Here is a 21,454-nt window from a genome sequence, read left to right as displayed (position 1 = left end):
CACTTGTACTGTGCCTGGCGTAGAATCAGCTCGATAAATTGTGTCGAACTGGGTCCAAGTGCTACCTCCTCCTGTTCAGCCGGTGCTGTTCACATGGGGATGGACAAAGGGCACCCCCCGAGCCCCTTCCCCCCTCACATCTCCACTGTTCTCCCTTTGTTGCGGCCCCTCCTGAACCGACAGCCCCTCTTCTTGGGATGTTCCTCTCACGTTTCCTCTCACCCCCCTGCCAGGGTCTCCATCTCTCCGCCCTGGGGCATCTTCCTTCAGGGGAGGGGAGGAGGGGCTCCAGAATGGCTGAGGAGAAGAAGCTGAAGCTGAGCAACACCGTGCTGCCCTCGGAGTCCATGAAGGTGGTGGCCGAGTCCATGGGCATCGCTCAGATTCAGGAGGAGACCTGCCAGCTGCTGACAGATGAGGTCAGCTACCGCATCAAGGAGATTGCACAGGTACCCTGGCCTCACTGCACTGTATGGAGGATGCTGCCCAGGCCGCCTTCTTCCCCAGGGTCTCAGGCTGACATCTGTCCTCCCATCCCTAGGATGCCTTGAAGTTCATGCACATGGGGAAGCGGCAGAAGCTCACCACCAGTGACATTGACTACGCACTGAAACTAAAGAACGTCGAGGTGATGGGAATGCACAGGACTGAGGGGGCAGGGTACTGAGACCTCCCATCCGGTACATTTGCCTCAGCCAGACCTGCCTGCTTGGGCTCCCTTCTCATCCCAGTGTCTTTCCGTCCCGTTGTAGCCACTGTATGGCTTCCACGCTCAGGAGTTCATTCCTTTCCGTTTCGCCTCTGGTGGCGGCCGGGAGCTTTACTTCTACGAGGAGAAGGAGGTTGATCTGAGCGACATCATCAATACTCCTCTGCCCCGAGTGCCCCTGGATGTCTGCCTCAAAGGTTGGGGGAGGGGAGGGGAGAGCAGGGGATGGGGAGCAGGGAGGGGAAGGAGCAATGCGTATGGGTGTGAGGAAGCACGCAGTGAAGGAGGCCTCAGTGTGAGATCCCTGGTGAGGAACAGGAAGGAAAGCACGCATCCCTTAGTGTGGAGTGACTTCCTGATGTCTGCGCTCATCAGTTCACCTTGACACCTTCCTTCCTCGCAGCTCACTGGCTGAGCATTGAAGGCTGCCAGCCAGCTATTCCAGAGAACCCACCCCCAGGTAACCCCCGTGCCCAGCGTCCAGCACCCACCCCTCTCCCTCCTCCTCCCTTTACATCTCCTGCCTTGACTGCTTTCCCACCAGCTCCCAAAGAGCAGCAGAAGGCTGAGGCCACAGAACCCCTGAAGTCCGCCAAGCCAGGCCAGGAGGAAGACGGCCCCTTGAAAGGCAAAGGGCAGGGGGCCACTCCAGCTGACGGCAAAGGTCAGTACTGCTGGGCCAGGCCTCTTGCCCCAAAGCCAGATGGTCATTTGTGAAGTGGGTGAGGTCAGGGCAGAGGGCAAGACCTCAGGCCAGGAGCCCCAGAGAGGATCAAGAAGCCCAAGGGAAGCCAGGTCTCCCTGGGTGGGGGAGGTGAGTGTTGAGGTTTGTCTGGTGCTGAGGCCTCCTCTGGAGCTTTCTTTTCTAAACCTGTCTTCCCACTTCACACAGGGAAAGAAAAGAAGGCACCACCCCTGCTGGAGGGGGCGCCTCTGCGACTGAAGCCCCGAAGCATCCACGAGTTGTCTGTGGAGCAGCAGCTGTACTACAAGGAGATCACAGAAGCCTGTGTGGGCTCATGTGAGGCCAAGAGAGCGGTGAGGCCCCGCCACCCGGTCCTGGCTTTACCCCTTCGAGGCCACCCGCGCCCCCCCCCACAGTGTCGGCCCCTCTTCACTCGCTCCCCTCCCCCCACAGGAGGCTCTGCAGAGCATTGCCACGGATCCAGGGCTCTACCAGATGCTGCCACGCTTCAGCACCTTCATCTCAGAGGGGGTGAGAGGACGCGGGAGGGGGGGACCTAGGACAAGGTTCCGGGGTGAGGAGGAGGGAGAGGAAGCTCACCGGAAGGGTCCCGCTGCCCCATCGCTTCTCTCCCCCCAACCAGGTGCGCGTGAACGTGGTGCAGAACAACCTGGCCCTGCTCATCTACCTGATGCGCATGGTGAAGGCGCTGATGGACAACCCTACTCTGTATCTAGAGAAATACGTGAGTGGACCTGCCCGCCCACCTCTCATCCCAGGCTCTGGGGACCCTGCCACCACCCACAGGAGACCATTTGTCAGAATCAGCTGACTCGAGGCTTCTCCCTTAGGTGCACGAGTTGATCCCGGCTGTGATGACCTGCATCGTGAGCAGACAGCTGTGCCTGCGGCCAGATGTGGACAATCACTGGGCGCTCCGGGACTTTGCCGCCCGCCTGGTGGCCCAGATCTGCAAGCATTTCAGCACAACCACTAATAACATCCAGTCCCGGATCACCAAGACCTTCACCAAGGTGAGCCATTTCCCATCACTACCTGGGGTTGTCACCAGAACAATGAGAGCTTCACTCAAACCAGTGTGGCTGCAGGAAATGATGCTGAAACCCAGGGGCAAGGGGGCAGGGGGACAGGGACTGGGACTTGAGCTGCATCTCTGGTGTCTTTTTTTTTTTTCCTAATTGTGAGATTCCATTAACTTAAAGTTCAAAAACCAGAAAAACTAATCTCTGGTGGTAGAGGTCACTTTGGGGAGGAGAGAGGGTGGCTGGGAAGGAGCTGTCATGTCTTAATGGTTTACTAGGAAAATGTGTGTATGAGAGACTTTGGTCCTTAGTAGTTAGCTTTTCACACCCCTTTATTTGGGTTTATTTTCCATCCCCTTGCAGAGCTGGGTGGATGAGAAGACCCCGTGGACAACGCGCTACGGCTCCATCGCAGGCCTGGCAGAGCTGGGACATGATGTTAGGCCCCAGCGTCGGGGAGCCCTGGGGGAGGGGAGGGATCGTGAGGTCAGAGTGGGCAACAGCCCCCTGACCTGGGAGACCCTGTGGTGACCCCAGGGCCCCGGCTTCTCCCCTTCTCTTCCAACAGGTGATTAAGACTCTGATTCTGCCACGGCTACAGCAGGAGGGGGAGCGGATCCGCGGGGTCCTGGATGGCCTTGTGCTGAGCAACATCGACCGCATAGGGGCTGACCACGTGCAGAGCCTCCTCCTGGTGACAAAGCCCCACCCGCACCCTCCCCCACTTCTTCTCGCTGATCCCCCTCTCCACCCCCACCACACACACACAAGGACAACGTTTAGCAAACATACAGCATCTTCCATTCATCTATCCCATCTTCGCCTCTTACGTTCAGGGCACACCTCAGAGTCCCATATTGTTTCGCAGCTGGAAAAACTGAGGCACTAAGGGGTTAAGTAAGAAATAAGAGTCTTAACTCTCAGCCTGTGACTTCAAGCCTGCACTGCCCCTGATGCTTCTGCACCACTCTGGCCCATGCTGTGCAAGGCACATGCCCTGTGGACCGTAGATATCACCGGTGTAATTACTCAGCAAGTTCTCCACTCCCACCAGCTGGTGCCCAAGTTCTCTATGAAGAAAAACCACAGCATTCCTTACACACTGATAACCCAGCACAGCCTGGCTTCCAGCAGGAACACACTGAAATAGCGGGTGACCTCCTTTCTCACCCCTTCTCAGAGTCACTGCCCTCCCTCTACCTGGCTGCTCTTTGCCTTCTCTCTGCAGAAACACTGTGCCCCTGTTCTGGCAAAGCTGCGCCCACCGCCTGACAATCAGGATGCCTATCGGGCAGAATTTGGGTCCCTCGGGCCCCTCCTCTGCTCCCACGTTGTCAAGGCCCGGGCCCAGGCTGCTCTGCAGGCTCAGCAGGTCAACAGGACCACTCTGACCATCACTCAGGTCAGTACAGGGTCCGGGGAGGACAGGTGAGCAAGTGGTAAGGTGAAAATGAAGAAAAACACGGCAGTGGTTCCCATCCAGGCGGGACTCATAGACACACGCTGACTTTTGTAAAACACAGGCCCCCTGAGTCAGCCGTCTTTGGGGGTGTCTAGGCCCCCTTTGTGATGATGTCCCAAACCCAGTGAGACCCACGAGGAGCAAGAGGAGCCCTTCTTTTCATAGCTGGTATCTTTCGAAGATGGTGACGTTTTCTTCCTGCTGCTTCTTCCTACAGCCCCGGCCCACGCTGACCCTCTCACAGGCCCCCCAGCCTGGCCCTCGGACCCCTGGCTTGCTGAAGGTCCCTGGCTCCATTGCGCTGCCTGTCCAGACACTGGTGTCTGCTCGAGCTGCTGCCCCGCCTCAGCCTTCCCCTCCCCCAACCAAGTTCATTGTCATGTCATCATCCTCCAGCGCCTCATCCACCCAACAGGTATGTGGAGCCGTGTGGGACCAGGGATGGTGGGGACTGTGTCACCATGTCACTGATTATTTGGTTGGAGCAAGGGAAGTATCCCCCGGCCTCGGGTGTGGGAAGAGTGCAAGGCAAGCGGCACTGCCTTTCTCCCCGCCCAGGTCCTGTCCCTCAGCACCTCGGCCCCTGGCTCAGGCTCCACCACTACCTCTCCTGTCACCACCACCGTCCCCAGCGTGCAGCCCATCGTCAAGCTGGTCTCCACCGCCACAAGCGCGCCCCCCAGCACTGCCCCCTCTGGTCCCGGGAGTGTCCAGAAGTACATCGTGGTCTCTCTTCCCCCCACAGGGGAGGGCAAAGGAGGCCCCACCTCCCATCCTTCTCCAGCCCCTCCCCCGACCTCAGCCCCCTCCCCGCTTGGGGTCAGCGCCCTATGTGGGGGGAAACTGGAAGCTGGGGAGAGCCCCCCTCCCGCTCCAGGGACTCCGAAGGCTAATGGCTCACAGCCCCCCGGATGTGGCTCCCCTCCGCCTGCGCCTTGATGCTGTCACACGTCTGCTGACCTTCTTCTCTCCCCTGTACTCACTCTCTCTCTCGCGCTCTCTCTCTCTCTCTCTCTCTCTCCCTTTCTCTCCCTCTCTCTCTCTCACACACACACGCACGCACGCACGCACGCACGCACGCTGGGTGGAAGGAAATAGTAGTCAGCTTCCCCCACGTGACTTTCTCTTTCAGTATTGTACAGTCAGTTCCTCAGAATAAAAGTTTGATTTTTAAATTGTGATCCACCTCAGTCCTTCCTGGGTCAGATCCCACGGACGGGCGGTTGAACCCGTGGAGCCCCCCTGCTCTCTAGGACTCAGGACCCTTCCAGCCAGAGCCACAGCCACAGGCCAGGATGCTGGGAGAGGAAAGGTTGTCCTTCTCCTGATGCACAGATCACCTCCTTTGCCACCCGTGTCCTCGTTTGGGAGCCTCAGATCCGAATGACATAGGCGTCGCTGTGGCTTAGGTGTCGCACCCACTTGTGGGGATTGGCGTTGCTGCATGGTCTGAATGCCAGCCTGAGGAAGCGAACCTGGAGGCCAGAGCATGTGTGCCGGGGAAGTTCAAACGAGAGACTGGCGGGGCCCAGCCCCAGAGGAGGAGCCGAGGTGGAGGGGCCTTGGCCGGGAGGCCCGGGGAGGCCCGGGACGTCCATCTGTGAGGGGCAGAGGCAGGAGAAGGGTGCTGAAGGCCCCAACAGGAAGGAGGGCAGGGGAGCCGAGGGGCCAGGAAGCTGACCACACGGACCGACCGCATTAGGAGGCTATGGGTCAGGGCTGAAAGTGGAGTTGGGAGGAGAGGGCCTTCGAGACTCAGCGGCTGATACCTGGAAAAGGCCTGAGAGCTGAGAGCCTCCCTGCACCCGAGGAAGGTCCCAGCGAAGGGCTCCCTCCCCCAGCTCTGCCTTCTGCTCTGGGCTGCTCAGCTCCTGAGACAGGCTGGAGTTGGGAGAGGAAAGGTGCTGGGTTAGCCCCTGCCATCCCACAGCTCCCACTCTCCTCCCCCAGTGCCGTCCTGTTGTCCAGAGAAGCTGGTAAACCCACCCACGGGCCCACGGTGCACACACGCTCACCTGACCACCCCCCGTGGCAGGGGAAGGTGCAGCCTGACGTTGAGAGCCTGGCTGCAAGGAAAAAAGGACCAGAGTCAGCCCCAGGAAGGTCGTGACGTGTCCCATCTTCATTACTGTCACGACTGCAGTTCTGCACAAGTGCCACCCCACCCCCTTCCCAAACTCTAGTGCCTCTAAGCTGGATTCTGAGGCTGGTGGCCGCACCTGAAGGTGGAAACAGCAGGTATCTTGGCCTTGTCTCCTACCCTACGTAGCTGGACTAAGCTTGGCTACCCCCACTTACCTCTTTGGGGGCAGGTCACATCGTAACTTCAGATAAACCTGGAGCCTGGGTGGGAGGGCACAACACTGTTACTCAGGCCCTATCCTACCGGCATCTCACCATCCCTCACACAGGGCCCCCACGTGTGGCTGTGTGGATTTTGCCCCAAGACAGAGAGAGAAGGGCTGAAATCCACCCAACTCCACGAGCCATTACATTCACGGAGCTGAGTCCACTTGTGGGGGAGGGTGCCTTTACTAACTCGGAGCCAATATCACCACCACCACCACTCCTTCACAGCCAGTCCGAGGGGTAAACAGATACGTGCATATATGTGCACACACACACGTACATGCGTACACATGTTGGCTTGGGCTCCAGAGAACTTCTAGAACGGGGAAACGGTCTCACCTGCCTGAGCCTCGGTCCCAGTGCACGGAGGGAAAGAGCCGGAAGGGGAGCGGGGAGGGGAGGTCATCTGAGAGTTGATACCTCATCACCGTCAGCTGAGACCAGAGAGCAATGGAGGTGAGTTTGGTCTCCTCACACCTGAACTGCCTCCCTTCCCCTCGGTAGGTGGAATATGCTAGGCCAGCCCGATCCTGACCTCACCCTGAGGTGGCTGCAGGCGGAGGATTCGATGAGATTCAAACTCATCCAGATGCACCGAGCTGTGAAATGAGACCTCATCCACCCGAATTCCTGGCCCATAACCTGGAAAGAGAGAAAGACCCCTCTCCTAACCCATATTTTGGGAGGGGGTGGGGATCTGTCTCTAACTTCCCTCCATGAAAACTTTGACAGTGACCTCGACCTAGGAGAGAAAGACCCACTTTCTCACCTCTCAGTTCTGACTTCCCCACACAAAACTCTTCCGTCAAGCCAATGCGCATCTCTGTCAGAGGAAGGAACAGAAGAAGCAGCTGCCAAATACCCCGTACATGCCACCAAGGAGCCTGTCCCAGACCCCACCCTGGTCCAGCCTGCAGGCTGCTCACCAGAGCCGCTGGGCAGAAAGCTCTTGAGTCGTATCTCTCCCTGCACGTCCACCTTCAGCAGCGAGCCCTGAGAGTGACAGGAGGTCAATGCCCAGACGTGACCTCCCCGACACACTTCCCAAAGGCCGCCTGTCCTCAGCCGCGGGGCTGGGGGCCCGAACTTACGTTAGAGGCTATCAGGACGGACAATCTCTCGACCACATCCAGAAACACTTCATTCTTTTGGCTCTAAGGAAAGAGGGATTTGGGGGTTGATCAGCCTGTGTTTTAACGCGGACAGGCAGAAAGGACAGGACAGTGGAGGCTGGAGCCCTGGGTTGGGGACGCGGGTAAGGAAAGGGATCCACGTCTAGAGAAGGTGGAAAGATATGCTGGGATCTTGGACTCTGGGGGCTGAGAGAAAAATCAGAGGATCTGAACCCATCAATCCCTCCCTCACCTGGTCAGAGCGGCTGGACAGCACCGGGCGGCTGGCTGCACTGCTGGGGGCCACTTTGCTCTGTTGGGTCTCAGCCCCAAACTGGAAATCATCCAAAGCAATCAATCCTCACATATGACACTTCCCACTAACCCTCCTCAATCCTGGCCTCATCTGTCCCTGGACTGACCAAGCCAACGCTGCTGAGGTCAAAGAGGCTGAAGGGTTTGCTGACCACAGCCTCCGTCTGGATGAAGTTCCTCAGCATCTCCGTGGATGTGGTCTGTACATAACCATAGTCCTATAGGTAAAGGAAGGGCAGTCTTTGGGTGGTCAGGGGGGGAAGGGGTGAAAATGAATGGACTCAGCCTCCCAACCATGGGATGCATCTTCAGGGAACGGGGGACAGGGAGGGACATCCTTGGACCTCACCAGCACTTCATCCAGAAGTTCGTAGACCAGAGCCACGTTGCGGGAGATGGTCCCCTCACCCAGAGAGCCACAGTAATCACCCAGGAGCGTGGCTAGCCTGCAGAACAGGACGGAGTGTGCATACCCTCCTCCTCTCTGACCCCCACGCCCGTGTGCCCAGCCCCGCCCTCCTCACCGGGAGAGCAGCTCTAGGAGGCTGAAGGGAGAAATGTTTTCTGAAGTCGTGGCCACCAAATAGAGGCCGCTGTGTCTGATGTGAATAAAATGACGGTCATCGTGGTGCTGAGGCAGAGGCAGGGGGGAAAAGCATTAGCAAGAAAGAGTTGTGGTGATTCCTGGCCCATGAGACCTGGGCTGGTATCCTGATTCCCCTACTTACTAGCAGCGTGACTTGTGCCACATACGAAACCTCCCCAGGGCCCAGCTTCCTAATGTGTAAATGGAGTTAATAATAGTACCTACTCCAGAGTGGCTGAGGATTGAGACGTGCGGGGAGCTGTGCCTGGTGCATTGTGAGCGCTCAATAAACTTCTATTAATATTATTTAGAGGAATGTACCCCCCAACTGGAAGCTCTCAAGGAAACAGCCCTGGGAGGAGGCGCCCCCCCACCCAGACCCACCAAGCGGATCCCCTCCACCCCACCCCCGCCAGTGGTTACCATGACAACCGGAGACTCGTCTCCAGGCAGTCCCGTCAGCTTCCGGTAGAAGAGCTCGGCCACATCCCGGCCTCCGCTGTCTCCGCGGACTGACCGGGTGGAAGGACAGCTAAGGAGCTGGCGATACTGGCTGGCTCGGGGGCACTAGTCCCACCCAGCCCCTCCCCCCAGCCCCGCTGGCCAAGGATACAGTCCTTGTAGATAAGCGGGTCCCCCTTGGAGGACAGAATGAAGAACTGGGAAATCATGGCCGTTCTGGACAGTAGACCAGGAGACAGCGAAAGTTGGGCCTGCCCCGCCCTGCGGCCCCGGAACAAAAGGACGCGAGTGGGCTGGCCCTTTAAGAGCGATTCTCCTTCGACCGCGGGAAACCCGGCGCCCGCCCAAGCCTCGCCCAGCCTTTCCCTCCTGACACCCGCGCCGCTCCCCCGTCACTCAGCCCAGGTGCGCCCGCTGATTGGTCGTGGCAGGGGCCCGTGGCGAGTGGGAGGGGCGGAGGGCGTCTTCTCCGATTGGCCCGCACTCAGCGGCGCTGGTCACGTGGGGAGCGACGTTTCGCGCCAATTTCGGTTGGTCGGCCGCAGTCCGCCGCGCGGACGTTTTAGCTGTCCGGGGAGTGAGAGCTCAGAGCCCGCCAACTGCTGCCGCACAGCCCTCGGCAGCAATGGCACTTAAGGACTACGCGCTCGAGAAAGGTGAGGGTCTGCAAGTGTGGGAGGGGCGTCCTGCGCGGGAAGTTTCCTGGTCAACACCTGTTTGGGTGAGCGGGGGTCCCGGGGGACCGAGTTCGGCGCGCGAGGCCCGAGGCAGGGTCGGGAGGTGGCGGGTTGGAGGCACGCGGTGCCTGGGATGCGCACGGGGCGCCGAGGTCGGGGGGTAGCTGGTAACCGCGTACGGGAAAGAAGTAGGGCTCGTGGTGGGTGGGCGGACACCCCGGCTGCAAGTTCCAGAAGGAAGGGTCGCGCCAAGGGGAGACCAGGACCTCAGGGAACCCTGTCAAAGGTTCAGCGTCGGCCACCCGTAGTCCCACTTCCCTCCGAGCTCTTAGGTGCTCCGAGCGCCCGAGACGCGCCGAAGCCCGGGGGGCGGGCAGGCCGGCCGCTGCGCTCCGGGATTGGCCGCGTTAGGCCCACCTCCAAGCGGAAGTGGAGGCGGGCGGAAGTTGCGCGACGCCGCTGGAAGGAGTGTCGTGTGTAAACAGTGTCCTTCCGCGCGGTGGCCTCGGAGAGAGCTGCAGAGGGTGGGGGCCTGCCTGGAATTGGGGTGCTTATCAGAGGCAGAGGGAGGAAGTGGTGGGGTGGGACGGTGTGGGCCTTGACGAGCCGGCCAATCGCCGGACGGGCTCCCGCCTTGGGCGGAGGAATCCCGGGCTGTGAGGTGGCGGCATCTGGGCCCATGTGCTTCTTTGTTTACTAAGAGCGGAAGCCGTGGCGGGAGAGGGGGTGGGGCGGAGGACGGGCCTGGTGGCGGAGATCCCAGTGAGGGCAGCGGTTTAGGGGACCGAAAGAAAAGGAGAATAAAACGCGTAGAAGAAACGCTGAGAACCTTGAGACCTGAGTGTGCTGCCGGCTGTGGGAGGCCCTTAGGAAACGGTACTGAGATTTCTAACTAAGGCAGAGAGTGGAATTCCCCTGCGGGGAGGGTATCGTTTAATACTCTAAACTGCCCGGGGCCGCTTTTTCTTCCCTAGGCCAAAACAGGCTTGTGAAAAAGAGTTCTGCCCTGTTTGGGGAGAATTAGGTAGGCTTATTTGAATGTTGTTTCGATTGATGAGTTCATCGATCTCATTTTAAATGGAGGTGAGTTTCTTAGATTTCTCTCAGACGGGTTTTGCAGTAAGGTAACTGAAGAAAGGTTGACTTTTACGGTTTTACGCTTTTCTTATAGAAAAGGTGAAGAAATTCTTACAAGAGTTTTACCAGGATGATGAATTTGGCAAGAAGCAGTTCAAGTATGGGAACCAGTTGGTAAGTCTAAGGTTGGGTAGAGGGAATGGGGCAGTGACTTAAGCTATAAGAGCTATTAGCAAACGCATTTTTGTGTAAGTTACAAGCTTAACACCATACCTGATACCAGTGTATCACTAGATTCACAATAATTAAGGTATTTTCAGGGGTTAGCGGAGCTGAGAAGTGAGTCTTGTTCTGTCTCACACTGCTGTTTCTCCCATGTGGGGCCTGGGACCTGTGTGCTGAGCTTGTGGTGACAGATTTTTGCTTGTCAACACTGGTAAGGTAAATTTGTCCCCGTGGCTATCTCCTCCCCACCCCAGGTTCGATTGGCTCATCGGGAGCAAGTGGCAGTGTACATAGACCTAGATGATGTAGCTGAGGATGACCCTGAGCTGGTGGATTCAATTTGTGAGAACACCAAGCGCTATGCCAAGCTCTTCGCTGATGCTATACAAGAGCTGCTGCCTCAGTACAAGGAGAGGGAGGTGAGAAAAATGCAAGGCATGGAACTTAGGTATTTTTCGAGAAGGTTCTCGGGGGGCAGAAAGCTGGCTTTCCAAGCTGGCAGAAAGGGGGCAGTGATTTCTGCCTGGCCCCCTTTACGTGCTGTCCTTTCACCATTCTGGCTTTTGCCTTTTCCTTTAGGTGGTAAATAAAGATGTTCTGGACGTTTACATTGAGCACCGGTTGATGATGGAGCAGCGGAGCCGGGACCCTGGGGCAGCCCGGAGCCCCCAGAACCAGTATCCTCCTGAACTCATGCGCAGATTGTGAGTGGTCTCGGTTGGGAAGGGTGTGGGGTTTGATCCCCAGAGCCTTGCTAATGACAGTTTTTTCCCTTAGTGAGCTGTATTTTCAAGGTCCCAGTAGTAACAAGCCTCGCGTGATCCGGGAAGTACGGGCTGACTCTGTGGGGAAATTGGTAACAGTGCGTGGAATTGTCACTCGTGTCTCTGAAGTCAAACCCAGGATGGTGGTGGCCACTTACACATGTGACCAGTGTGGGGCAGAGACCTATCAGCCGGTATGTATGGAGCAACGAACAGTGCGTTTTGTAAGAACTAGTTTTGTCTGCTGATGTTCACTTGTTATATTCTCTGATTATTGTAAAACATGGTGGTGTGTTCACCTTTCATCTTCTTTTTAGCGTGGAGTGGTCTTTTTGTACATTCTATGTTTTTTCTGTTTGTTGACATCTACCAGGGATAACGTAAGACATTCGAAAGTTCCCTGGCTTTTGTGACAAAGAGGAATGTGATTCAAGTAACTGACTCTAAGGAGCTCCTTTTCTTATGATTTCCTTTGGTGTTTCCTTTTTTGCATCTTAGATCCAGTCTCCCACTTTCATGCCTCTGATCATGTGCCCGAGCCAGGAGTGCCAGACCAACCGCTCAGGAGGGCGGCTATACCTACAGACACGTGGCTCCAAGTTCATCAAATTCCAGGAAATGAAGATGCAAGAACATGTGAGTTTGGGGTGTGTGGTCCAGGACCCAGGGAAGGTGGAGCTTGGGAGTCCACTGGAGTAGAAGGAAGGAATTAGAACAAGCGAGAGAGGAGCTGAGATAGAGAAGTCATCAAGAGCAGCAGGGAAGTTTAACTGGAACTTTCTGATTAAGTTGGGAAGAGGTAAAGGAGAGCTCAGCTTCCCTCCTGTCGGCTTCTGTGAGGCTGAGCAGGCCAGGAAGCGGAAGAGCAGGAGGGGAGGTTAGTCTTTGGAGGCCTCACGTACCCTTCTCCCCCAGAGCGACCAAGTGCCCGTGGGAAATATCCCTCGCAGCATCACAGTGCTGGTAGAAGGAGAGAACACAAGGATTGCCCAGCCCGGGGACCATGTCAGTGTCACTGGTATCTTCTTGCCAGTCCTGCGCGCTGGGTTCCGACAGATGGTCCAGGTGAGAAAGGGAGTTTAAAATGAGGAGGTGGTTTTTCCTTTTTCTTCTTATCCCCTTATTCTTATCCAGCCCCACAGAGAAAAGTGTCAATAGCAGGACACCAAAGCAGAACGAAAGGTTTTGTTAGGAACTCCTGAGGGAATCACGTGGATGGGCAAGTTAAAGAACTTCATCCATACCCTGGCATCTTCCTGCCCAAGGGTTTACTCTCGGAAACTTACCTGGAAGCCCATCGGATTGTGAAGATGAGTAAGAGTGAGGATGATGAGTCTGGGGCAGGAGAACTGAGCAGGGAGGAACTGAGGCAAATTGCAGGTGAGGGGTCGGGGGAAAGACTGGGAATGTGAGTTTCATCCGAGCACTTTTTATCCCCCAGAAAACGTTCTTACTTTTCCCTTTCCCACAGAGGAGGATTTCTATGAAAAGTTGGCAGCCTCCATCGCCCCAGAGATCTATGGGCACGAAGATGTGAAGAAGGCGCTGCTGCTCCTGCTGGTGGGAGGGGTGGACCAGTCTCCTCGAGGCATGAAGATCAGGGGTGAGTGCAGCGTTCAGGAAGAAAGGATGGGTGACCAGGGCCCGTGTCCCATAGGCCACAGAATAAAAGAGCAGGCGTCTTGGCTTCCAGGGCACGGGGTGGGATTAAAAGAAATGGTGCTGGGCATGATGGGGGCAGACTCGAAAGCACTTTTCTCTGTGTTTGGACGACTTGCATTGAAGGAATAGTCATTCAGGGACTTCTTTCGCTTCCTCCAGGCAACATCAACATCTGTCTGATGGGGGATCCTGGTGTGGCCAAGTCTCAGCTCCTGTCTTACATTGACCGCCTGGCCCCCCGCAGTGAGTAGCCAGATCCTGGGAAAGGCAAACTGAGGGCAGGAGTAGGACCACCACGCGTCCGTGTTTGTTCTCTTCTGGGAGCGTTGGGGAATGGAGATTCAGTGCCACCACCCACAGACCTGCAGCTGCCTTGGGAAGGCCTGGCTGGGTCAGAGCAGTTCAGTACAGGCCTTGCCTCACTAGCCCTGTTTCTTCTGTCCTTTGCCCCGTTGTTGCTCCCTTGTCCTCTTTGCTTTTCCTAAACATGTCTATTTTCTTTCTCCCTGGCCCTTTTGTTCAGGCCAGTACACAACAGGCCGCGGCTCCTCCGGAGTGGGGCTCACAGCAGCTGTGCTGAGAGACTCCATGAGTGGAGAGCTGACCTTGGAGGGTGGCGCCCTTGTGCTGGCTGACCAGGGTGTGTGCTGCATTGATGAATTTGACAAGATGGCAGAGGCTGACCGCACGGCCATCCACGAGGTCATGGAGCAGCAAACCATCTCCATTGCCAAGGCAGGCATTCTCACAACGCTCAATGCCCGCTGCTCCATCCTGGCTGCCGCCAACCCTGCCTATGGGCGCTACAACCCTCGCCGCAGCCTGGAGCAGAACATACAGCTTCCTGCTGCGCTGCTCTCCCGATTTGACCTTCTCTGGCTGATCCAGGACCGGCCCGACCGAGACAACGACCTGAGGTGAATGCAGCTCAGCACTCAAGGAGACACCCCTTAGTAACAGTCCTTGGAGTTGGAGGAGAAATTGGAAAACTCATTGTCTGCTCATGGAAACTCCAGAACCTTTCCCTCATACAGCAGGGGCTGGTCGACAGTTGTTAGAATGGGTCAGGGTTGAAAGTTTGTCCCTGCCAGGCTGTGAGGTGGAGAGGTGAGGGGCCAAGATGTAGAGTTCGGGTGTGACGTGTAGCGCCAAAGAGACAGGGTTCCTACTTGTCTCCCCTCTTCCCAGGTTGGCCCAGCACATCACCTATGTGCACCAGCACAGCCGGCAGCCCCCCGCCCAGTTTGAACCTTTGGACATGAAGCTTATGAGGTAGGAGAGCTGGGCGAGGACTGGTGTACTTGCCCAAGTGCCATGGGTGGCGGTGTCTTGGCCTGTGTGTGCGTCTCTTGAAAAGCTTTCACTCCTCCACCACATGTCCTGAGTCTAAGAACAGTGAGTCTAGGTCCCCCTAGCCTGGCCATGGGAGACCATGGCGCAGAACCTGCCTTGCATGCTGCCTCCACCAGCTGCCCACCTCAGGGTTGAGACAGGTGCAGATTTTTGGCAGAGCTGCATCCTGCAGCGCAGGTACCTGATAGCGCTGTTCTCTCCACGGAGTCTGTCAGGGACTCCCAGGGAGTCCTCAGGTTAACAAAACCGTCTCTTAAGACAGGTGGACTTGTCATATTCATGTAAAGGCCATTTTCCTAAAAGTTGGGGAATAATTTGAAATGCAGCATTTGGAGAAATCCATCAGTGATATTTAAGCAAGCAAATACTCATCTGCTGATTTTGTTTTTTCTACTTAAAAATACCCCGCCCCCAAAGTAAAACTCTTGATGCAGAAAAAGCATACTCTTTGCACCCCTCTCTCCTGCTTTCCCACAGACGTTACATCGCTATGTGCCAGGAGAAGCAGCCCACGGTGCCAGAGTCTCTGGCCGACTACATCACAGCAGCGTATGTGGAGATGAGGCGAGAGGCCTGGGCCAGTAAGGACGCCACCTACACTTCCGCCCGGACTCTGCTGGCTATCCTGCGGCTGTCCACTGCTCTGGTGAGTGCCGGTCTGTCCTGCTGGAGGACGGTCCACTTGGGCTGTACTGGGCAGCCTGCCTGAACGTGGCCCCTCGCGGCCTCCCTCCTCCGCGCAGGCCCTGCCGGGGCTAAAGTGCTGACAGTGCAGATAGCGGTCCTCTCCGTGCTACCGCACTGTGGGTACTTGCTGCTCCCGCAGGGCACGCCCAGCGTCCGTGGAGGGAAAGGTCTTCTCCCTGCTTCTCCGACCTCACCGAGGGGGTGGATGAGTTAACTTCACTCCCCGTGTCCCAGATCCTGTGCTAGGAACGTTCATTTCTGTCCTCACATCTCGGACCTTAGTCCTGGGGGCTCCAAAGTGCTGTTCGTGCAGGTAGTGTGATTACCTGACCTACTGCTGAGCTAGCACTTCCCGAGCCCCAGGGACACTACCTCTCTGCCAGTTGCTTTCTTGGCTGAGCTCCCCAAGCTCCATCTGTCGTGGTGGGGAGCCCAGTGGAGTTCAGAAGGGTCTGGTCTCCCTCACAGGACAGCTGAACACCGGGACTGGCCAGTGTTGAGAGGCGGAGACTTGGGCAATTGCTGGACGCTGCCCTGGGCATTGCACTTGTCTCGGTCTGACAGTGCCGGCCCCACACTGCGGATGCTTGGCGGGAGGGGAGGGGCCTCTACTCCTTTGTGAGTAGGAACACGTGGGTTGCCCAACCTTAAAGCTGGAGCTGTGGGGGGGGGGTCCCTGACTTCGTGCCACCCTCCTCCTCCCGTTCCCATCTCTCCCTACCCTCCCCTTAGGCACGTCTGCGAATGGTGGACACAGTGGAGAAGGAGGATGTGAATGAAGCCATACGGCTAATGGAGATGTCCAAGGACTCCCTTCTGGGTGACAAGGGGCAAGCAGCCAGGTGAGCGGCTTAGTGAAGGACGTCAGGAGTTACCTTGACCTTCTTGAGCAGAAAATTTATCCTGTGGCTTCTGCATCCCCGTGTCTGTGATGTTGGCCTCAGAATTCTAACCCTGATCACTGCTGTTCTGTTGGTACTGGGTGTTCTTGTTGTACCCTGACCTTGCACACCCACGCTTGTTTTCTCCAGGACCCAGAGGCCAGCGGATGTGATATTTGCCACTGTCCGTGAGTTGGCCTCGGAGGGCCGCAGTGTCCGGTATTCCGAGGCAGAGCAGCGCTGCGTGTCTCGCGGCTTCACACCTGCTCAGTTCCAGGCGGCCCTAGACGAGTACGAGGAGCTGAACGTCTGGCAGGTCAATGCCGCCCGGACACGGGTCACTTTTGTGTGATTCCAGTCGCTTGAGACACTGGTATCTACTCTGCATATGGTCCTAATCCCCCTTACTTTAAAGACCTAGAGATACCCTTGAGGGGAAAGGAGGGTCCCTTCTTTTTCCCAAGCTGCACTTGTTTTACTCATTCATTTTGCTAATAAAGTGTGTGTAGATTTGCTGCCTTCTGTTACAACAGGGTATTTTGAGTTTCCTAGATTCCTGTCTTTTCCCTTTACGCTTGTCTTATTCCAGCCACTCACAGTCTACTCAGGGGAGTTCCTGCTCTGCCTGCCAGGCACTGATAAGAGACTGCACGGGGTCTCCACTCCCTCCCCCGCTCCAGTTTATAGTCTCAAAGTATGGACGCGAGTACCTCTGCCTTCTGGGGTTCAGGCACATACCTCCCTGTGGTAAACACTCAGTGCCGCAGTAACTGAGAAACACCTCTCGGCCATCCACTGAGCCTGTAGGATCAAGGCTTTAAGATCCAAAAGAGCGTGGCACCTAACAGAGAGGACAGAGCCACTAGAAGGGGTGCGGAGGGGCTGCTCCCCTTTTATTAGCAACAGGTTTCTCTAAATGGAGTGTAGCACCCTCCTCTCGACAGCTGTCCGACCCCTGTGCTGCATCCTTTTAAGTATCCTCTCATCAGAAGAAGAGCCCCCGCATCCGCCTGCCAATGCCTTGTCGGTCATAGAGGACATTGAACTTGTTCACAAACTGGTTCATGGTGTTGCACGTCTTGGTGATGGTGCCAAGGTAGGCCATGAGCCCCACGTCATTGCATTGCTGCGAGGGAACAGAAAGAGGCAGTTCCCCAGGGGCTCTGGGTCCCCAGCCGCATGCCCAGGGAACAGCCAGGTCCCAGGTCCTGCGTGCATGATGACGGTGTGAGCCCCACCTCCCTGTCCTGGGCTTTACACTCACATCGTAGAAGTCTGTCTTGAACTTGTCTGTGCTGAGCACTGGGAGGCAGTGACACAGAGCATAGGCCTCACGCAGGATCTCATGGTTAAAGGGGACCTCTCCTAAAGGCACAACAGAGGCTGCGTTAACGTGGATGCTGTCGCTTCCCCAGGAGGGAGAGGAAAAGCGGTTCAAGTGCCGGGGAGACACCTGTCCTACCTGCTTCAGAGGCCTTGACGTACTCCAAGATGAGCTTGACGCGGCTGTGCAGCATCTTGATGGCACTGTGCTGTGCAATCAGGTGTTCAGCCACTGCAGGGGGACAGGGACAGGCCAAGGTGGAGAAGAAGTGGGGCCACACCTTCCGCCCCCACTTACGAAGCCCCTCCAGCCTCCCCTACCAGTGGAGTTCTCTCCACTGCCTGTTGCTGTCATTCGTGCCACGTGGTCCACACCAATGCGTTCAGCTTCCTCTGTGGCCAGAGTGTAGGTCAGCTCAGCAAACAGCATTGTGGCCTACAGGGCACACACAGTCAAAAGGAGGAAATGCCAGGAGCAGAATCTGAGGGTTGAAGGGCAGGGCATTACCTACCTCTCCATTGATTATATCTATGACAGACTCAAAAACGCTGACGGGAAGCTGTAAAGAAGAGATGGGAGAACAGCTCTTACTAACATCAAACACACCTGAACCTATATGTTAAGTGCCAAAAACGGGCTTGGCCCTTTCACATTACATTTTCTCATCTAACCTTCCAAAGGACCTAGTGAAGTAGGAATTACCCCATTTTATACACGGGGAAAATGCCCTTTAGAGGTTAAGTGACTAACCCAAAGTCTCACAGCTGGTAAACTGCAAAAGAGATTCAATTCAATAAAAATGTCATACAGTTAAAGATAGCAGGATGAGAATGAAAGATGGCCATAGTGATGGACAAGCAGGACAAGGTGGGCACGGGGTTAGTTTTACTCACATCTGTGTGCTTGGTCATAGGGTTCAACTTAAGAAACAGAGGGCTCTCAATTATCTCGCACACCTGGAAGAGGGGGAGAATGCACACAAGTGTCAGGGCCCATCTTCCCCTCATCCTCTAGTCTCTGCCCCAGCATGCACAAGTGTGAGTGTGTATACCTGCTTATGGACGTGGATGTCGGAGGGGTCAGGCGGCCCCCCTGTGGTATACCAACCGAGGAACTCCAGCTCCTTGAATACCTGTTTAACTGGAGAGGAAGGCGCCAGAATATTTCTTGAAACCATCCTTCCTTGATTTGAAATTCCTGGTGTATTTTTACCAGCTTCGCCCCTTCCCATGCTGGCTCTATTTAGAATAATTAATCTCCTCAGTCTTCTCACTTTCTTTGCAGGGAATAACTGAATGTGTCCTTTTTCTAAGGTCTCTTCAGCTACTCTAGCTTCACTTTTCCTCCGTTCTCGTCCTATCCTGTTTACTTTTTTTCCCGACCCTCTCCATCTTCCCCACTCTGCTTTTTCTCCCCACTCCCACTCCTCTCCCCCACGTCTATTCCCCTCTCACACTGCTCCTCCTTGGTGTAATAATATTCCTTGTCAATGATAATCTTCTCTTCCACGGTGTGGGACAGCAGCTCAAAGGAGTTCATCACCTCGATATTTCGGCCCTCCTGCTTCCCGATCAGAGCCCCAATCACTGGATGAGAGAAGGACACATAAGAGGTGAGGGTAAGGAAACCCCAAACTTCCCTAATCATTATAGCTCGAGGGTCTGAGGTCAGTGTGAACCAAATATTAGGGAAACGGTGATCTGCGGAGGAGGAACTGGCTTCAGTAAAGGAAGGGGAAAGACCACCATTTGGGGGAGGTGACCAAGGAGAGGAGGCTGGAGAATTACGCCGAACACTCACCCTGCATAGGCCGCCCCTCCTGCGAGCGCATGCGAATCCAATGATCTGAGATGTTGAGAATGACGAGGGGATGAAGAGCGACTGAAACGCTGCCAGTCACTCCGGAGGCCATCACGCTGGGCACGACTGAGGAGGAAGAGGGGGTGAGAGTCCTCCCGGGAGACGGGAGTGAGAGACGGCAGAGTCGGGCCATACATTCCTCCCGCAAGTTAACCCAGGGAGCTCGCTTTTGACCCGCCCTCCCGACTTCTCCCGGGAGTCCAGGACGGCCTTGACGCGCCCCCAAGGAAGTCTCCAGAAGCCGCTCCCGCGCGGCCCATTACCTGCTGCATCCACCTCCATCCCGCTGCTCCCTCCGGTCCCGTTCGCCGTAGGGGCCGCCGCCGCCGCCGCCGCCATTTCCCCCGCGCCCGCCAGCGTCGGCCCCGCCCCCTCCCTCCCTCCCTCCCTCTCTCCTCCCCCTCCCTCCCCTTCTCCCCCTCCCTCCCGGCTTCCGTAGGCAGAGGCGCATGCGCGGTGTCGCCGTGGCGCGCGCACGCCCAGAAATCTGGGGCGCGCCGCCTGTATTTACCTAGCTTCGGTGGGGTGGCGCAGGCGGCCCTGGGGTGGGGAGAGACGGCAGGTTTTCGTAGCCCCTCTAGCCTTCAGCTGACCTTGAACAAATTACCTAACCCCACCCTGCTCGTCCTCGTCAGTAAAAGTGGGATCAGACTACCTAGTTCCTAAGGCTGTTGCAGAATGAATGAAACGTCCCGTTGCTGCCCTCAGAATAAAACCCAAACCTCTAACCATGGCCTGCAAAGCCCTGCAAGATCCGGCCACTGCCTGCCGGTGGCCCTGGCCTCTGCTTTTCTGCTTCTCGGTCCCCGTGCTTCAGCCACACTGGCCCTCACGTCTGTTCCTTTCACACGCCTCACTCACCCCCACTTAAGGGCCTTCTGTCGCCTTCATCACTGTAACCCCTGTGACCAAAACTGTACCTGAAACATGGGCACCTAAATGATTTTTGAGTGAATGCTTTGGCGGTGGAGCCTGGTCTTGAGAGGCTCCATCCACACGTCCTATCTTTCCTCCTTCTGTATTACCTAGGGCACTAGGAACACCCCCTAGTGTTTTCTAACCTCTTCCAACCTCCCTCTACCCTCCATCTCCATCATTCTTTCCAAACTCACCTCTGGCAAACCTGGCCTACTCCAGCCCTCTCCCCAACCCTGCACCCAAGCAAGTTGTGTACACTGCGTTTACTCCATCTTGTTGCCCCTACAATTTCGCTGGCTCTTTTAGTGTGTGTCTACACTGAACCCAAAGTGTTAGCACTTAGAGAACAGGTAGAGACCTGTATCTTGACTCTATGGAGGCTACTCATGCCCAGAACCAGCAGGTCCCAGGAGATGTTTTCTGGTGATAATGGTGCCTTCTGTGAATTAAGCAATCTTTCCTAAATGGAGCCTGAGTGAAGGGAAGTTAAAGGGCAAGCAGCCCTCAAAGGAAGGAGCCTGAGAAATCCTGCAGGGAGGGCCAAAGGGAAGTTAAGAGTTTCTCTCGTTTTAATCCCCAACGAGTGAAAAACCTCCCTGTCAACTGAGAGGGTTATGGGAAAACCTTACTTCTCTATATATGCCTCACTTCTCTTAGGAAAAGTGAGGTCAGAAACATGTATCTCTTAAATAATAGGCAGATTCTGAGGACTGTAATGCTTCTCAGCTAGATTGAAGACTCAAAAAAAAAATTATTCTGGTGTTGAAATTGCTAGTTTGCATTGCTGTTTCAATCATTAGAGAATTCCTTTGTCTTTTTGTTGTTTCAAATGCTTTTGAAACATTGTTCAGATAACTATACAACACATAAAACAGTTGTTATTGTGAAATTTAAAGATGACTTGGAAATTGAATCAGTTGTTTATACATGCTTTGGAAGTAAGCTCAACTGAGCATTTCTTTAAAGTGCATCGTATTTTAAAAAACTACCATCAGGGACTTCCCTGGTGGCGCAGTGGTTAAGAATCCACCTGCAAATGCAGGGGACACGGGTTTGATCCCTGATCCAGGAAGATCCCACATGCCGCAGAGCAACTAAGCCCCTGCACCACAACTAACTGAGCTGGTGCGCCTCGAGAGCCCGTGCTCTGCAACAAGCGAAGCCACCACCATGAGAAGCCTGCGCACCACGACGAAGAGTAGCCCCAACTAGAGAAAGCCCACGCGCAGCAACGAAGACCCAACACAGCCAAAACTATAAATTAAAAAAAAAACACAAAAAACTACCATCAAAACCTCAGGTT

At 55.8% G+C, this 21,454-nt stretch overlaps 4 protein-coding genes across 6 annotated transcripts; 2 read left to right on the top strand and 2 right to left on the bottom strand.

Moving 5' to 3' along the window:
- Positions 1-241: 241 nt before the first annotated feature.
- Positions 242-4,838, top strand: TAF6 (TATA-box binding protein associated factor 6). Of its 2 annotated transcripts, none has more exons than XM_065892697.1 (14): positions 242-449; positions 542-628; positions 753-906; positions 1,113-1,169; positions 1,254-1,373; positions 1,602-1,747; positions 1,848-1,925; positions 2,038-2,139; positions 2,246-2,428; positions 2,801-2,875; positions 3,006-3,131; positions 3,666-3,839; positions 4,117-4,314; positions 4,458-4,838. In XM_065892697.1, exons 1-14 carry the CDS (start codon positions 294-296, stop codon positions 4,836-4,838), a joined length of 2,037 nt encoding a protein of 678 aa, XP_065748769.1. In that variant the 5' UTR covers positions 242-293. The 2 variants fall into 2 exon arrangements, with proteins under 2 accessions (XP_065748769.1, XP_065748768.1); XM_065892696.1 differs by having other exon boundaries at positions 294-419.
- A 169-nt stretch (positions 4,839-5,007) lies between these two features.
- AP4M1 (adaptor related protein complex 4 subunit mu 1) lies at positions 5,008-9,017 on the bottom strand. 2 transcript variants are annotated; one of them, XM_065892178.1, is made up of 15 exons: positions 8,875-9,017; positions 8,685-8,773; positions 8,200-8,306; positions 8,025-8,121; positions 7,783-7,893; positions 7,614-7,694; positions 7,340-7,402; positions 7,175-7,241; positions 7,018-7,071; positions 6,784-6,890; positions 6,588-6,682; positions 6,198-6,242; positions 5,915-5,965; positions 5,669-5,780; positions 5,008-5,497 (listed from the first exon to the last, which is right to left on the bottom strand). In XM_065892178.1, the coding sequence occupies exons 1-15, from the start codon at positions 8,930-8,932 to the stop codon at positions 5,273-5,275; spliced, it is 1,362 nt and encodes a 453-aa protein (XP_065748250.1). In that variant the 5' UTR covers positions 8,933-9,017; the 3' UTR covers positions 5,008-5,272. The 2 variants fall into 2 exon arrangements, with proteins under 2 accessions (XP_065748250.1, XP_065748249.1); XM_065892177.1 differs by having other exon boundaries at positions 5,273-5,497; positions 8,664-8,773; positions 8,875-8,932.
- Positions 9,018-9,231: 214 nt separating this feature from the next.
- MCM7 (minichromosome maintenance complex component 7) lies at positions 9,232-16,582 on the top strand. Its single transcript, XM_065891905.1, has 15 exons — positions 9,232-9,379; positions 10,572-10,651; positions 10,957-11,121; positions 11,282-11,406; positions 11,480-11,660; positions 11,965-12,102; positions 12,382-12,531; positions 12,732-12,846; positions 12,938-13,069; positions 13,288-13,371; positions 13,652-14,045; positions 14,317-14,400; positions 14,959-15,127; positions 15,901-16,010; positions 16,200-16,582. The coding sequence occupies exons 1-15, from the start codon at positions 9,349-9,351 to the stop codon at positions 16,399-16,401; spliced, it is 2,160 nt and encodes a 719-aa protein (XP_065747977.1). The 5' UTR covers positions 9,232-9,348; the 3' UTR covers positions 16,402-16,582.
- A 332-nt stretch (positions 16,583-16,914) lies between these two features.
- Positions 16,915-19,607, bottom strand: COPS6 (COP9 signalosome subunit 6). The gene is made up of 10 exons (XM_065892411.1): positions 19,497-19,607; positions 19,174-19,299; positions 18,828-18,959; positions 18,425-18,513; positions 18,267-18,329; positions 17,885-17,932; positions 17,694-17,808; positions 17,512-17,604; positions 17,314-17,414; positions 16,915-17,175 (listed from the first exon to the last, which is right to left on the bottom strand). The coding sequence occupies exons 1-10, from the start codon at positions 19,570-19,572 to the stop codon at positions 17,035-17,037; spliced, it is 984 nt and encodes a 327-aa protein (XP_065748483.1). The 5' UTR covers positions 19,573-19,607; the 3' UTR covers positions 16,915-17,034.
- Positions 19,608-21,454: the final 1,847 nt, after the last annotated feature.

The sequence above is a fragment of the Phocoena phocoena genome, chromosome 15 (assembly GCF_963924675.1).
Source record: "Phocoena phocoena chromosome 15, mPhoPho1.1, whole genome shotgun sequence".
NCBI classification, from domain to species: Eukaryota; Metazoa; Chordata; class Mammalia; order Artiodactyla; family Phocoenidae; genus Phocoena; species Phocoena phocoena.
This window is presented reverse-complemented; position numbering and strand designations above follow the sequence as displayed.